The sequence below is a fragment of the Oncorhynchus kisutch genome, linkage group LG1 (assembly GCF_002021735.2).
Source record: "Oncorhynchus kisutch isolate 150728-3 linkage group LG1, Okis_V2, whole genome shotgun sequence".
NCBI lineage: Eukaryota > Metazoa > Chordata > Actinopteri > Salmoniformes > Salmonidae > Oncorhynchus > Oncorhynchus kisutch.
In genome coordinates, this window is record NC_034174.2 from 35,549,680 (window position 1) to 35,564,782 (window position 15,103).

Genomic DNA, 15,103 nt, shown 5'->3' on the forward strand with positions numbered 1-15,103 from the left:
GAAACTGTAGTAAATAATGTACCCAGCTCATTGTTCAGGGAACATACACCGTTCCCACACCATGGAGTGCAAGGGGATGCGGTGGTATAGTTTCGTGCCAATTTATTCGAGCTCTTTTAAAAGAAAATCACCTGGAATAGCCAACAAGGAAATTGATAGTTTTCAAATAATTTACACAATAATGCACTAATGTAATTGTTTTTATAATTAAAGCTAAACAAAATGTCGCGCTTTATCGAAAAAGGACACCCCTTCATACGATGCTAGATGGTTTATCCGGGAAGCATGTTGTGTTTAGGGAAATGAACGTCGACTTGTTTAGATATTCGTCCAGAATCGCGGGACCGCCGTTACCTTCACTTATAACCAAAAATCTAACAAACGCAAACAAGTAATTTTTTTTTACATCACAAGCAATTCATATGCATTTTATTTTAAAAATATAGTGAGTAACTGATTCATGACGTTTCGGTTTGTAGACTGTCCGCAAACTCGTGCTTCCCAAGCAAGGAGGCTCTTTACACTTCATAGGGCTTGACATTGTCAGAGCGGAAAATTTCACTGGGAAAGGGTTGAGTTGCATCAGTGGCAGCAGCGTTAGTGGTGACAATGTCTGACTCTATTATTTTAGCTCTGATAGTGTTTCTTATATTGTGTTTGATTGTAACAGTGGTGGCAGCTATTGTGTACTCTGGGCTGTTCACTGAGGTTAATATCAAGACAGGGTCGCCTCCTATCAAAAACGTTACCATTGCTTACAAACTTCACAAGGGACCTTATAAAGACTGTGGTGCTGCCTTCACCGAGACTGTCAGTATTGGGCCAAAGCTCAATACCATCCGTGTGTCCTACGATGACTCCACAGAGGTAAGACACCTTATGAACGGCATGCTGACGTGTGAGAGAATAATCAAACTGTCTTCACTTCCAGATGTATTTCTCAGCTCTTTTCAAAGGAACAAAGCCTGACTCAAGAGAGCTGAATGGAATTCTGATTTGGGAGCATGAATAAAGTCAGCTGTCCAATGCCACGTTGCACAGCTGATGATTTTCCCCCTTCTGTGGTTCCAGTTTGCTTTGGCATTAGCATGCAACTGACTAAAACATGGCAACCATGGGCAAATCCTCCCAGGAGTCAGATGAAAAAACAGAATTTATGCCATTATGCTAAATATAGTCTAGTACTAAACCTGGCTGCAGTATGAATGGAATTCTGTTCACTCTTATAGAGCTTGAGGTTAATTTTTTCTGACACATTGGCTGTGAAAAGAAACTGTCTTGAGGGTAGTAACTAGTCCAGGCCAGTGTCTGATTTAGTGACTTTACACAGCAATAGTTTGTGGAGTATCCTTGGTCACATCCTTGTTTCTCTTTTCATTGTACATGTCCTGTACTGTAAAGCACCACCTAGAAATAGATCACCATTCAGCTGTAAGTTTCTCATTCCTTCACTCCTCCCATGAGCTCAGGTGTTTAGTCAAAAAGATGTGGCAGCCACACAGCTGCCTGTTAGAACTAGATGTTTACTGAGATCTCAACTAATGATACCCAGGCTGGGTTGCCAATGGGATGGTTTGGATACACTCATGTGACCCAGTGGTAATAGGAGCAGATGGCTACAGATGCAAAAGATTGATACAGATGCAAAAGGTTGATACATTTGTGATGTGAAATTCCTGCAAGACAACCCTGTACCTGAGATGCACATGGCCCAGTGTAGGCATATAATTATGGTGTTTGGGTGGTTTTGTTGCATATATTGTGGTTTGGGAATTGCTTTGTGCTGCTGGTGTAGCAGAGAGATGAGCTGTTTGGATAGGATAGTGATATTGTGTTTTGTCAGCCGCTGACGTTTGAAGCATCATGTGAAGTTCATAGAAGCATGTCAAATGAAAGATGAGTATATCTTTGAGAAATTAAAGTATACAGTGAGTATCATAAGTAGCCTATTCAACCCCCTTGGATTTTCCAAATTTTGTTGCGTTACAAAGTGCGATTTGAAGTGAATTTAATTATTGTGCAGTGGCAAGAAAAAGTATGTGAACCCTTTGGAATTACCTGGATTACTGCATACATTTGATCTGATCTTCATCTAAGTCATGTTAGCAATATATGTTATTATTCAATAACACAAACTCCAAAGGAAATCAGGGGGAGGAAAATAGGTTTATTCAGAGAGGACAAATCATACGGGGAGGTAGATGTTCATTCTCCCCTGTCCTCAGTGATGCTCTCCAGTGTTCTCTACTGTGGTTCCCTCCACAGAACAAAGGGACAGCGTGCAGTTTTATAACCCAGCCCTAGCCTGTGGTTGACCAATTAGAATTCCTTGCAATAAAACTAGCCAATGGCCAAATAACAACTATCTTATTTCAGAAAAAACACTTTCCATTGATCGTTAGTTCTAGTCCTCTTGACCTCTCGTACTCTGTCTCTGAGTTATGTATATATATCTACGACATATTCAGTCACAACAATGGACAAACAGTGTGCTTAACTAATAACACATTTATTTATATTTTGTCTATATTGAATACATACTCTTTCCATCCTACACTGTGAATGTTTAAATTATGTGAACCCCTGGGATAATGACTTTTCCAAAAGCTTATTGGAGTCGAGTCAACTAACCTGGAGTCGAATCAATGAGACGAGATTGGAGATTTTGGTTAGAGCTGCCCTGCCCTATAAAAAAAACACTCACAAAATTAGTTTGCTATTCACAAGAGTCATTGCCTGACGTTGCCTGACGTGGACCATGCCTTGAACAAAAGAGATCTCAGAAGACCTAAGATTAAGAATTGTTGTCCTGCATAAAGATGGAAAAGGTTACAAAAGTATCTCTCTATGTCAGTCCACAGTAGAGTTGCAAAGGGTTGGAAATGTTCTGGTAAAGTTTCAGAAAGTTAGCTTATAACAGTGAACCTTTTTTATGGGATACACAGAGCAATTCTTGGTCTTGTGGTATATTTTAGTTAAACTATCCTCAATTCAATGGAATTGCAACCCTCTGCATGCACAGTCCATACTTCCATCATATGTGCAGTGCACTCTTCCATCACATGTACAGCTGATTCTCAAGATCTTGCACACTAATAAGATGCTATTGAGGCCACATTACTACACTGTCTGAGCCAAGGACTACATGCTTTCTGGTAAGTTTTGATTACAATACTGGGTGGGGTGAATATATTTTATATGACATATATGATTTTTTGTTAACTAGTAAATAGTATCCTACAGCAAAGTGTGTTTAAATCATTTCTAACTTGATAACAATTTATGCTAGTTTAGTTTTTGCTACCATGTGGGTTTTTAGCTTGCTTGAGCCTGCTAACTGGAATGTTAATTCACTTGTTTCCATACATATTTCATTTTAAAACCCATTTATCTTACAAATGAGTTGTTTAATCTAACTGCTTAACTATTTATCTGTACATGGAATGTATTTTTTTTACTCATTATTTTCTTTATCTTTATAGGAAAGTGCCAACGGGCACTATCTGATGTGTGTAGACATTTCACTGCAGCTAATGTAGAAGGAAAAGCTGTACATTTGCAAATACTGTGCTAAATCATATGTGAAGAATGCAACAAAGATTCAGAATCATCTGGCCAAGTGCATAAAGTTCCCTCAGCACTCACAACAAGCAACCTCCTGACAAAAGTCCCTCTACTTCTATTCGAGGTGAAAATGATGAATCAGACACCTTATCTATAGCAACAGCTCATGGTCCTCGTGGAATCAAAGTTTTTTTTAACTCAATGGAGGAACGTAGTCAGAGAAATGCTGATGAATGTCTTAATCGAGCTGTGTATGCATCTGGTTCACCTCTGATGCTCACAGGCAATGTGTCTTGGAAGAGATTTCTGAATGTTATTTGCCCACCATACATCCCTCCAACCAGACATGCTTCTACTCATTCTACTCATTTGCTGGATGCAGAGTTCAAGAGAAGGTCAAGCAAATCATAGAGAAAGCAGACTGTATTGCAATCATCTCTGATGGTTGGTCGAATGTTCGTGGGCAAGGAATAATAATAACTATCTCCACCCCTCAACCAGTATTCTACAAGAGTTATAGAAGCAATCTACCTCACCAAGCACAGTGAGAAGAATAAGAGTACCACATTGAGGCTGCCAAGCAACACCCGTTGGGGAGGTGTTGTCATCATGTTTGGCATGATGGGGAAGGAGTCTCCAAGAAATGGCCATATCACAGTCTGCCAATATGGACAGCCCCATCAAGAGGATCCTCCTGGATGATGTATTTTGGGAGAGAGTGGTAAGCAGTCTGAAACTCCTGAAACCTATAGCAGTAGCCATTGCATGGATTGAGGGAGACAATGCCATCCTGTCTGATGTTCAGACTCTGCTTGCAGATGTTAGAGAAGAAATCTGTACTGCCCTGCCAACTTCACTGTTGCTCCAAGCAGAGGAAACTGCAGTTATGAAATACATCATAAAGCATGAAGACTTCTGCCTGAAGCCCATACATGCCACAGCGTACATGTTCAACTCCAAGTATGCTGGCAAGAGCATCCTGTCTGGTGTAGAGATCAACAAGGCCTATGGTGTCATCACTAGCATGTCCTCCTTGGCCTGGATGAGGACAAGGTTCTTGGCAGTCTGGCGAAGTACACTTCCAAGCAAGGGCTTTGGCATGGAGATGTAATATGGCTGTCGTGCCAACAGATCTCATCAGCCACCTGGGGGAAGGGACTTTGTAGATCTGAGGCTCTTTCCCCTGTTGCCGCCATCTTCCAAATCCCACCAACATCAGCTGACTCAGAGCGCAACTGGTCCTTGTTTGGGAACACACACACCAAAGCACGCTACAGGTTGACCAATACAAGGGTTTAAAAATTGGTGGCCATCCGGGCAAATTTGAGCCTTCCTGAGCCTGACAACGAGCCATTCTTAACAAGGTTGGAAAGTGACAGTGAAAATGAGGCCTCAGAGTCTGATGTTCAAGGGGTGGACATTGAGGAGGTCCAGGGAGAATAGATGGAACCCTGAGAGGAAGACAAAAGGTTTTGGTTACGTAATTTTACAGATGGATGTTGAAAACGTTTTTTGAAGATGTGATGGATCATTCAATATTCCCTTTTGGTGTTCAGTGAAATCATCCCTTGTGACGATTCAACTCATTTAATTGAAGTTCAATTCGTAACTTAATAGTAAAAACAATTTTTTCATCATTTGCAATTATGTCTACTTATGATAAGGCAAAAGGTTTATTTTTCTATTTTCATATGATATGGTAAATATATCCAATGCAAAAAACATCTACATTTAAATGGTATTAATATTAATTACCATATATTCCTGTTTAATTCCCACGGGAAGTTTCCACCTCTGAACACTCCCCAAAATGTGCATCCCTAGTCCACGGTAAGACAAATTGTCTATAAATCGAGAAATTTCAGCACTGTTGTTACTCTCCCTAGGAGTGACCATCCTGCAAAGATGACTGCAAGAGCACAGTGCAGAATGCCCAATGAGGTTAAGAAGAGTCTTAGTGTCAGCTGAAGACTTACAGAAATCTCTGGAAGATGCTAACATCTCTGTTGATGAGTCTACGATACGTAAAACACTAAACAAGAAGGGTGTTCATGGGAGGACACCATGGAAGAAGTCACTACTGTCCCAAAAAAAACATTGCTGTGTGTCTGAAGTTTGCAAAGGAGCATCTGGATGTTCGACAGTGCTACTGGCAAAATATTATGTGGACAGATTAAACTACAGTTGAGTTGTTTGGAAGGAACACACAACACCCTGTGTGGAGAAAAAAGGCACAGCACACCAACATCTCAACCTCATCCCAACTGTAAACTATGGTGAAGGAGGCATCATGGTTTGGGGTTGCTTTGCTGCCTCAGGGCCTGGACAGCTTGCTATCATTGATGGGAAAATTAATCCCCAAGTTTATCAAGACATTTTGCAGGAGAATGTAAGGCTGTCTGCCAAATTAAGCGCAACCGGACAACAACCCAAAAGACAGAAGTTGTCTTGAACAGAAGAAAATACGCATTATAGAGTCACTCAAATACACATTCTGGAGTCAATCCTGACCTCAACCTGATTTGAGTTGCTGTGGCATGACCTCGACAGTGGTTCACACAAGACATCCCAAGAATATTGTGGAACTGAAACAGTTTTGTAAAGAGGAATGGTCAAATTCCTCCTGACCGTTGTGCAGGTCTGATCTGCAACTACAGAAAATGTTGGGTTGAGGTTATTGCTGCCAAAGCAGGGTCAACCTGTTATTAAATCCAAGGGTTCACACACTTTTCCAACCTGCACTGTGAATGTTTACTTGGTGTGTTCAATAAAGACATGAACAATCATAATTGTTTGCTATTAGTTTAAGCTGACTGTGTTTGTCTGTGACCTAAATGAAGATCAGATCAAATTTTATGACCAATTTATGCAGAAATAAGGGTTCACATACTTTTTCTTTCCACCCTACATTTTTTGTTGTTCATCTACACAAAACACTGTCAAAGTGGAAGAAAAATAACACATAACTTTGTTAGATTAGCATTCACCCACCTAAGTCAGTACATGTTAAGAACACTTTTGATTACCACTGTGAGTCTTCTTGGGTAAGTCTCTATAAGAGCTTTGCACACCTGGATTGTTCAATATTTGCTCATTTTTAAAATATATTTTAAAAATTCTTCAAGCTCTGTCAAGGTGTTTGGGATCATGGCCAGACAGATCAAGTCTTGCCATAGATTTTCAAGCAAATTTATGTCAACTAAATTGGCCACTCAAACATTCACTGTCTTCTTGGTAAGCAACACCAGTGTATATTTGGCCTTGTGTTCTAGGTTTTTGTCCTGCTGAATGTTGAGTTCCTCTCCCATTATCTAGTGTAAAGCAGACTGAAGCAAGTTTTCCTCTAGGATTTTGTCTGTGCTTAGCTCCATCCTGTTTCTTTTTATCCTGAAAAACTCCCCAGTCTTTACCGATGTCACGCATACCCATACCATGATGCAGCCACTAAGGCTGGGAATTGCCAGGACCTCACAATACGATATTATCACAATACTTACAGTTGAAGTCGGAAGTTTACATACACCTTAGCCAAATGCATTTAAACTCAGTTGTTCACAATTCCTGACATTTAATCCTAGTAAATTTACCCTGTCTTAGGTCAGTTAGGATCACCACTTTATTTTAAGAATGTGAAATGTCAGAATAATAGTAGAGAATAATTTATTTCAGCTTTTATATCTTTCATCACATTCCCAGTGGGTCAGAGGTTTACATACACTCAATTAGTATTTGGTAGCAATGCCTTTAAATTGTTTAACGTGGGTCAAATGTTTCGGGTAGCCTTCCACAAGCTTCCCACAATAAGTTGGGTGAATATTGGCCCAGTCCTCCTGACAGAGCTGCTGTAACTGAGTCAGGTTTGTAGGCCTCCTTTCTCGCACACACTTTTTCAGTTCTACCCATAAATGTTCTATAGGGTTGAGGTCAGGGCTTTGTGATGGCCACTCCAATACCTTGAATTTGTTGTCCTTAAGCCATTTTTCCACAACTTTGGAAGTATGCGTGGGGTCATTGTCCGTTTGGAAGACCCATTTGTGACCAAGCTTTAACTTCCTGACTGATGTGTTGAGATTTTGCTTCAATATATCCACATAATTTTCCTCCCTCATGATGTCACCACCTTTTTCCTCCAAACATAATGATGGTCATTATGGCCAAACAGTTCTATTTTTGTTTCATCAGACCAGAGGACATTTCTCCAAAAAGTGCGATCTTTGTCCCCATGTGCAGTTGCAAACCGTAGTCTGGCTTTTTTTAATGGCGGTTTTGGAGCAATGGCTTCTTCCTAGCTGAGCGTCCTTTCAGGTTATGTCGATGAAGGACTTGTTTTAATGAGGATATAGATACTTTTGTACCTGTTTCCTCCAGCATCTTCACAAGGTCATTTGCTGTTGTTCTGGGATTGATTTGCACTTTTCACACCAAAGTACGTTCATCTTTAGGAGACGGAACGCATCTCCTTCCTGAGCTGTATGATTGATGCGTGGTCCATGGTGTTTATACTTGCGTACTATTGTTTGTACAGATGAACGTGGTACCTTCAGGCGTTTGGAAATTGCTCCCAAGGATAAACCAGACTTGTGGAGGTCTTCAATTTCATTTTCTGAGGTCTTGGCTGATTTCCTTTGATTTTTTCCCATGATGTCAAGCCAAGAGGAACTGAGTTTGAAGGTAGGCCTTGAAATACATACACAGGTACTCATTGACTGATGATGTCAATTAGCCCAGCAGAAGCTTCTAAAGCCATTAAATAATTTTCTGGAATTTTCCAAGCTTTCCAACCTTTTACAGCTGCGGTCCCTGTACAGGGACCAAAATCTGCGGAAATTTCAGAGCGCCAACTGTATTACTCGATAAAACTCAAACTTTCATCAAAACACACATGCAAGGTACTCAATTAAAGCTACACTCGTTGTGAATCTAACCAACATGTCAGATTTGTAAAATGCTTTTCGGCGAAAGCATGAGAAACTATTATCTGATAGCATGCACCCCCACGAAATACCTGAACGAGACGTAAACAAAATAATTAGCGGTAGCCGGCGCTACACAAAACGCAGAAATAAAATATAAAACATTCATTACCTTTGACGAGCTTCTTTGTTGGCACTCCTATATGTCCCATAAACATCACAATTGGGTCTTTTTCCCGATTTAAATCCGTCATTGTATACCCAAAATGTCCATTTATGAAGCCCGTCTGATCCAGGAAAAATCACCTTTACAAGACGCAACGTCATTTTTTTTAAATTAAAGAAGTTGCCTATAAACTTTTACAAATCACTTCAAACTACTTTTGTAAACCAACTTTAGGTATTAATAAACGTTAATAATCGATAAAATTGATCACAGGGCGATCTGTATTCGATAGCAGCAAGTCTTGAAATCATCGTCCATAACTTCCTCAGTGTACCCCAAGACAGGAAGTGCCTAATCGTCATCACACCAAGGATAAACTAGCAATGAAATGCCAGTACTGGCGACATCGTGTGGAAGCTGTAGGCATTGTAAACGGGACTCTATCTATTTTCTCTTGCCATAGACAATACATAGACTGGCGGATGAATATTTTTGTTTTGTTTTTTGTGAACAGTTTTCCTTGGGATTTTTACTCCTAAACACGTTCTGTTATAGCCACAGACATGATTTAACCAGTTCTAGAGACTTCAGAGTGTTTTCTATCCACACATACTAATCATATGCATATACTATATTTCTGGCATGAGTAGCAGGACGTTGAAAGTTTGCGCGATTTTTAACAAAAAGCTGCGAAAATTCGCAGCATCCCTAGGCACAGTCATCTTAGTGTATGTATACTTCTTTTTTTGTTACTCTGTTTATTCAATTTTACACACACAAGACAACACAAAGCAATATAAATAATATACTCAACTAGAAAAAATACATAATACATAAAAAAACAATAGCTTTAAACATAACATATGTTAAGACAAGTTAAACACACCAGGCAGAAGGCTACAACAGCTCACCATTGTTCCTTTAAACAGTCAAGGGATAGGGGTGGAGAAATGCAACCTCCCCCAAATTATTTTCCCATCGAGTCTTTAAAGGCACCAAAGAAGGGTTCTGTAAGTCATTAATGATTGCATATACATCTGAAATTGCGCCCCTAGGAAGCTTGTTCAGCTCAAAAATGCTCTCTATAGCTGTATTCGCAGGCCTATGGGGTAATTCAGGCGTGTTAGCTCTGACAAAAGTTCCTAGTCTGGAGACAGCTGAAAAATTGGGATTGAGGGAGATTGAACTTTTTCTGTAGCTGAGCTAAAGAGGCACATGTATCATCAAAGAATAATTTGGCTAGTGAGGAGAGTCCTAGTGAGTGTGAGATGGCAAAAGCCCCATCATTCAAAGATGGAGGAAATAAATGTTCTGATTTGATTGGGCCTGATAGTGAAAAGCCTCGGAGTCTAAATGGAACGGATTCCAAATTTTAAGAGACTGCTTTGCAATTGGGTTGACACACCTTTTGCCTAGGGACACTGGGAGAGATGAGCACAACACAGAAGAAAGTGCAGCAGGTTTACATGATTCAGACTCCATCTGGACCCAGAGTGGTCTAGGACCAGTAGGATCAGTCTGCAGCCAGTACAGAAGGGCTCTGAAATTTGCAGCCCAATAGTATGTCTGAAAATTTGGTAGAGTTAAACCCTCTAATACCATAGGCTTCTGTAAATGTCTGTGGTATCTTGCCATCACAAATAAATTACATGAATGTTTGATCCAGTGAATTAAAAAAATATTTTGGAATAAAAATGGGTAAACATTGAAAGATTGTTGCTCTAGCAGACAGTTTGAAACAAAGTTTTCCTGAAACAAATTTGAATATTTCCTTGTCACTTTAACTCCCAGGTAGGTGGACTGATCCCGGGCAATCCTAAACTGAAAACTTGTAAAATAGCACTTTAAAGCAGCCTTATTTACAGGAAAAAGCTCACTCTTGCCTAGATTCAGCTTGTAACCCTGAGATTGATCCAAACTTTTTAAGAACAGATAAGGCACGTAGCAATGAGGTATCAGGGTTAGAGATAAACAAAAGGATGTCATCAGCATATAGCAAGACTTTCTGCTCTAAGCAAATCAAATCAAATCAAATTTATTTATATAGCCCTTCGTACATCAGCTGATATCTCAAAGTGCTGTACAGAAACCCAGCCTAAAACCCCAAACAGCAAGCAATGCAGGTGTAGAAGCACGGTGGCTAGGAAAAACTCCCTAGAAAGGCCAATACCTAGGAAGAAACCTAGAGAGGAACCAGGCTATGTGGGGTGGCCAGTCCTCTTCTGGCTGTGCCGGGTGGAGATTATAACAGAACATGGCCAAGATGTTCAAATGTTCATAAATGACCAGCATGGTCGAATAATAATAAGGCAGAACAGTTGAAACTGGAGCAGCAGCACAGTCAGGTGGAAGTTGAAACTGGAGCAGCAGCATGGCCAGGTGGACTGGGGACAGCAAGGAGTCATCATGTCAGGTAGTCCTGGGGCATGGTCCTAGGGCTCAGGTCAGTTGAAACTGGAACAGCAGCATGGCCAGGTGGACTGGGGACAGCAAGGAGTCATCATGTCAGGTAGTCCTGGGGCATGGTCCTAGGGCTCAGGTCCTCCGAGAGAGAGAAAGAAAGAGAGAAGGAGAGAATTAGAGAACGCACACTTAGATTCACACAGGACACCGAATAGGACAGGAGAAGTACTCCAGATATAACAAACTGACCCCAGCCCCCCGACACAAACTACTGCAGCATAAATACTGGAAGCCCGTCCTGATTATTCCTTGAATGGCATCATTAGAGCGTAGTGCAATGGCGAGAGGCTCGATTGCCAAAGCAAACAACAAGGGGGAGAGTGGACAACCCTGTCTGGATCCACGGTGCAAGAGAAAATAGTCAGAGGACAAGTTGTTAGTCCGTACCGAAGCCATGGGGGGAAAAATAAATACTTTTTATCCACGCAATGAATTTGGGCCAAAGCCAAATCTATAAAGGGCAACTGTCTTGGAACTACCCATCCCAGATCCGGGAGAATTGTCATCAACTGACACTAATTAGCATAACGCAACAGACAAAATATATTCCTAGAAAATATTCCTATTCATGAAAATCACAAGTGAAATATATTGGAACACAGCTTAGCCTTTTGTTAATCACCCTGTCATCTCAGATTTTCAAAATATGCTTTACAGCCAACGCTAGACAAGCATTTGTGTAAGTTTATCATAGCCTAGCATAGCATTATGCCTTGCTAGCAGCAGGCAACCTTGTCACGGGAATCAGAAAAGCAATCAAATTAAATAGTTTACCTTTGATGAACTTCGGGTGTTTTCACTCACGAGACTCCCAGGTAGACACAGTTCATTTTTCCCCAAATAATATTTTTGTAGGCGAAATAGCTCCGTTTGTTCTTCACGTTTGACTGAGAAATCGCCCGGAAATTGTGGTCACCATAATGCCGAAAAATATTCCAAATTAGCTCCATAATATCGACAGAAACATGGCAAATGTTGTTTAGAATCCATCCTCAAGGTGTTTTTCTAATATCTATTCGATAATATATCCGTCGTGAAAATTCGTTTTTTCACTAGGACCGATTGGAGTAATGGCTACCCCTGTATTTTACGCGAGAATCTCTCTCGGAGCCATCATGTGACCACTTACGCAATGTGGCCGCCTACGGCTATTCTTCAACAGAAATGTGTAAAACTACGTCACAATGCTGTAGACACCTTGGGGAATATGTGGAAAGTGTAAGCTCGTTGATGGTACATTCACAGCTGAATAGGGAGTCATTGGAACGCAGCACTTTCAAAACCTGGGGCATTTCCGGATTGGATTTTTCTCAGGCTTTCGCCTGCAACATCAGTTCTGTTATACTCACAGACAATATCTTTACAGTTTTGGAAACGTTTTCTATCCAAAGCTGTCAATTATATGCATATTCTAGCATATTTTCCTGACAAAATATCCTGTTTAAAACGTGAACATTTTTTTTCTCCAAAAATGAAAATACTGCCCCCTAACACCAAGAGGTAAAGAGGGAGCTGCCCCTAATTTAATATCAGTCCCAATGCTCAATCAAATTATTAAGATATTGCATTACTAGAGTGCTATCTGCAAGCCAATTACCATTCACTTTGTTACTTTCAATAGTCTCCATATCTGTTTCCTTCAACTCCCTTCTTCCCAACAGAAAGACCTTCTCAATCTACGACTACTAATACACATTGATCACTCTCAAACAACATTCTGCTTTTCCCCCTATTGCAAGGTTGAAAACAAAACAAATCAAACATGATAACTTTCTCTATATTGGAAGGCATTGTTTTCATCTTAGTATACCTTCAAAAGTTACTCTATATTTATTTAAAATGTCTGTTGGATATTCACTTTCTGCTTCAATATTTATTAAATGTTTATTATTTTAAGATTCATATGTAATGCGTTGGAGGGATCAATATGTATTAACTGAGCTGTCTATCAGTCCCCTGTAGATGGCATGCTCTGTCCCTAATAAGTCTCTACCTAGCAAGTTAAACAGTTGAGTAGGTGAATACAGAAAATAATTTGTTCTTTTTAACAGGGTATGGGGCTTATTTCAAAATGTATTACCAGGGTGGAAGAAATCTGATAAGTGTTTATAGTTTTATTGGTTAGGGGTAAGTCAAGTCCTGTACAATGCTTTAACCTTATCATACCTCAAACGATCCATAAAGGGACCGCTCTGAACATTGCTCAGAATACTATTTACACCACTTACGTATGTCTGCGTGTGGGTGTGCAAGTTGTATATTATTTTATGTTTTTTCTATTGTTACTTCATCAGATCTCTAGTAACCCATTATACTCAATATTATGTTACTTTATCTCTAGTAACCCATTATACATTTGTGTTACATCACAAATTCCTCATTTAGACTAGTGTTCTCTTCATACAGGGGTACAGACATTTATAGTAGTTGTTCTATTTATCATCATATTCGGAAATGGTTCTCTCTCCTTTCATATCTCACATACATAATAACTTTATACATCAAACTCCACTGATGAGACATGTTATCCTCATGTAATCACAAAAAATGAATGTTACCCTCAGAGATATGTTATCCTCATTACTAACGAGACATGCAATTTAAACATGTTATCCTCATTACTAATCAAAACATGTCTCAGAGGATGTAATCTCAAATGAGATTTCTGAGACATGTTATCCTCTTCCTTGAAGATAACATAGATAATGTTATAGATCAGCTCACACAGAACTGAAAAACTCAGCTCACGTTCACTCCATATTCACATCGGAGCTAGTCCCCTGACAGCTCTCATTCACTCAATACTTAATAGCTAAAATTCAATCCTCTTATCATCCAAATTTCAATCAGTTTAATACCCTAATTTCAATCCTCTTGTTATCCAAATTTTAAATAGCTTAATATCCAAATATCAATCCGCTTATTATCAAAATTTCAATCAGTCCCATATCTCACAATCACACAATTTTCGCATCCACATTCGCTTTGTACTATTCCCAAACACACTCGGTAATCTCCTTTATTACCCATGTGAATCTTCAACGATTCTCTTGTTGTTACTTGTGTTTATGACAGTCATAAATACCTCTTCCCCCTTTTTCCTCTCTCTACCCTACTGAGGTTACATTTTTTTAAATCTTGGTTAACATAGAGATTCTGGGAACATCAGTAGGTGGGGGGAAATGAACTATATTCTGGTAATCTGAACAATTGAACATATGCAGTGGTACTTAATGAATATGATGTCAGTTCGGTTGTCATCTGAGACATTCTCATCAATGATAAGGTGACAAACTCTACAGTGGAAAGTATACACATCAGAGTTATTGGATTCACATGTAATTGTTGTTAAATTTAAATGTTTGAATATGAAATAATTTGTGACGGGATGAAATGTGATTTTAGCTTCTAAAATGTGAGATGTGGGTTTTCATAAGTTAGGGCTGCTCACTCAGTGGCCCGCCCCCGTGAGGAGACAGAGGTTGTAAACTATGAAACACACCCCTTTTCTCCCTTCCTATATAAACCCTTGATGACAACATAACTTCCTGTTCCGAGGATATGAGGACGACGGTCCTATGTCAGAATGGTTCAGACAATAACTACAGAACGAAGCCAACATCAGCGTGAGCTTTGGTTGCAAATGGTATGAACTTTGAACTCTTACTCACTACAGAAGTGATACTTCCTAGCCGTTGAGTTAGCAACCGCAGCTGCAAACGCAGGTTAGGAAGGAACAGACAGAGTATCCCGTCTACCACACAATGACGTTACTACAACGTATCCAATTGACCACCAGAGACATTCTTCAAAGGACTTCGGTTTTGCAAAACGGCCTTCCATCTACCACCAACCTACTGAAGCGCAGCTCAGAGTAAATATTTATTGCATTTTCCTTTTCCAAATAGGCTGTAATTTAGAATGCATAAGATACTGTATTTACGATAGCACAGCTTCGCCTTTGTTCCTGTCTTCCCGCTCTTTCACTTAACCTAGC

The 15,103-nt window shown here is 39.8% G+C and overlaps 1 protein-coding gene across 1 annotated transcript in view; it reads left to right on the forward strand.

Moving 5' to 3' along the window:
- Nucleotides 1–283: 283 nt before the first annotated feature.
- Nucleotides 284–15,103, forward strand: part of LOC116373972 (testis-expressed protein 264) — a 144,037-nt gene continuing 129,217 nt past the window's right edge. The window contains exon 1 of the mRNA XM_031822683.1: nucleotides 284–867. Coding sequence (XP_031678543.1) covers nucleotides 610–867 — 258 coding nt within the window. The 5' untranslated portion in view covers nucleotides 284–609. The remainder of the gene's footprint in view (nucleotides 868–15,103) is intronic.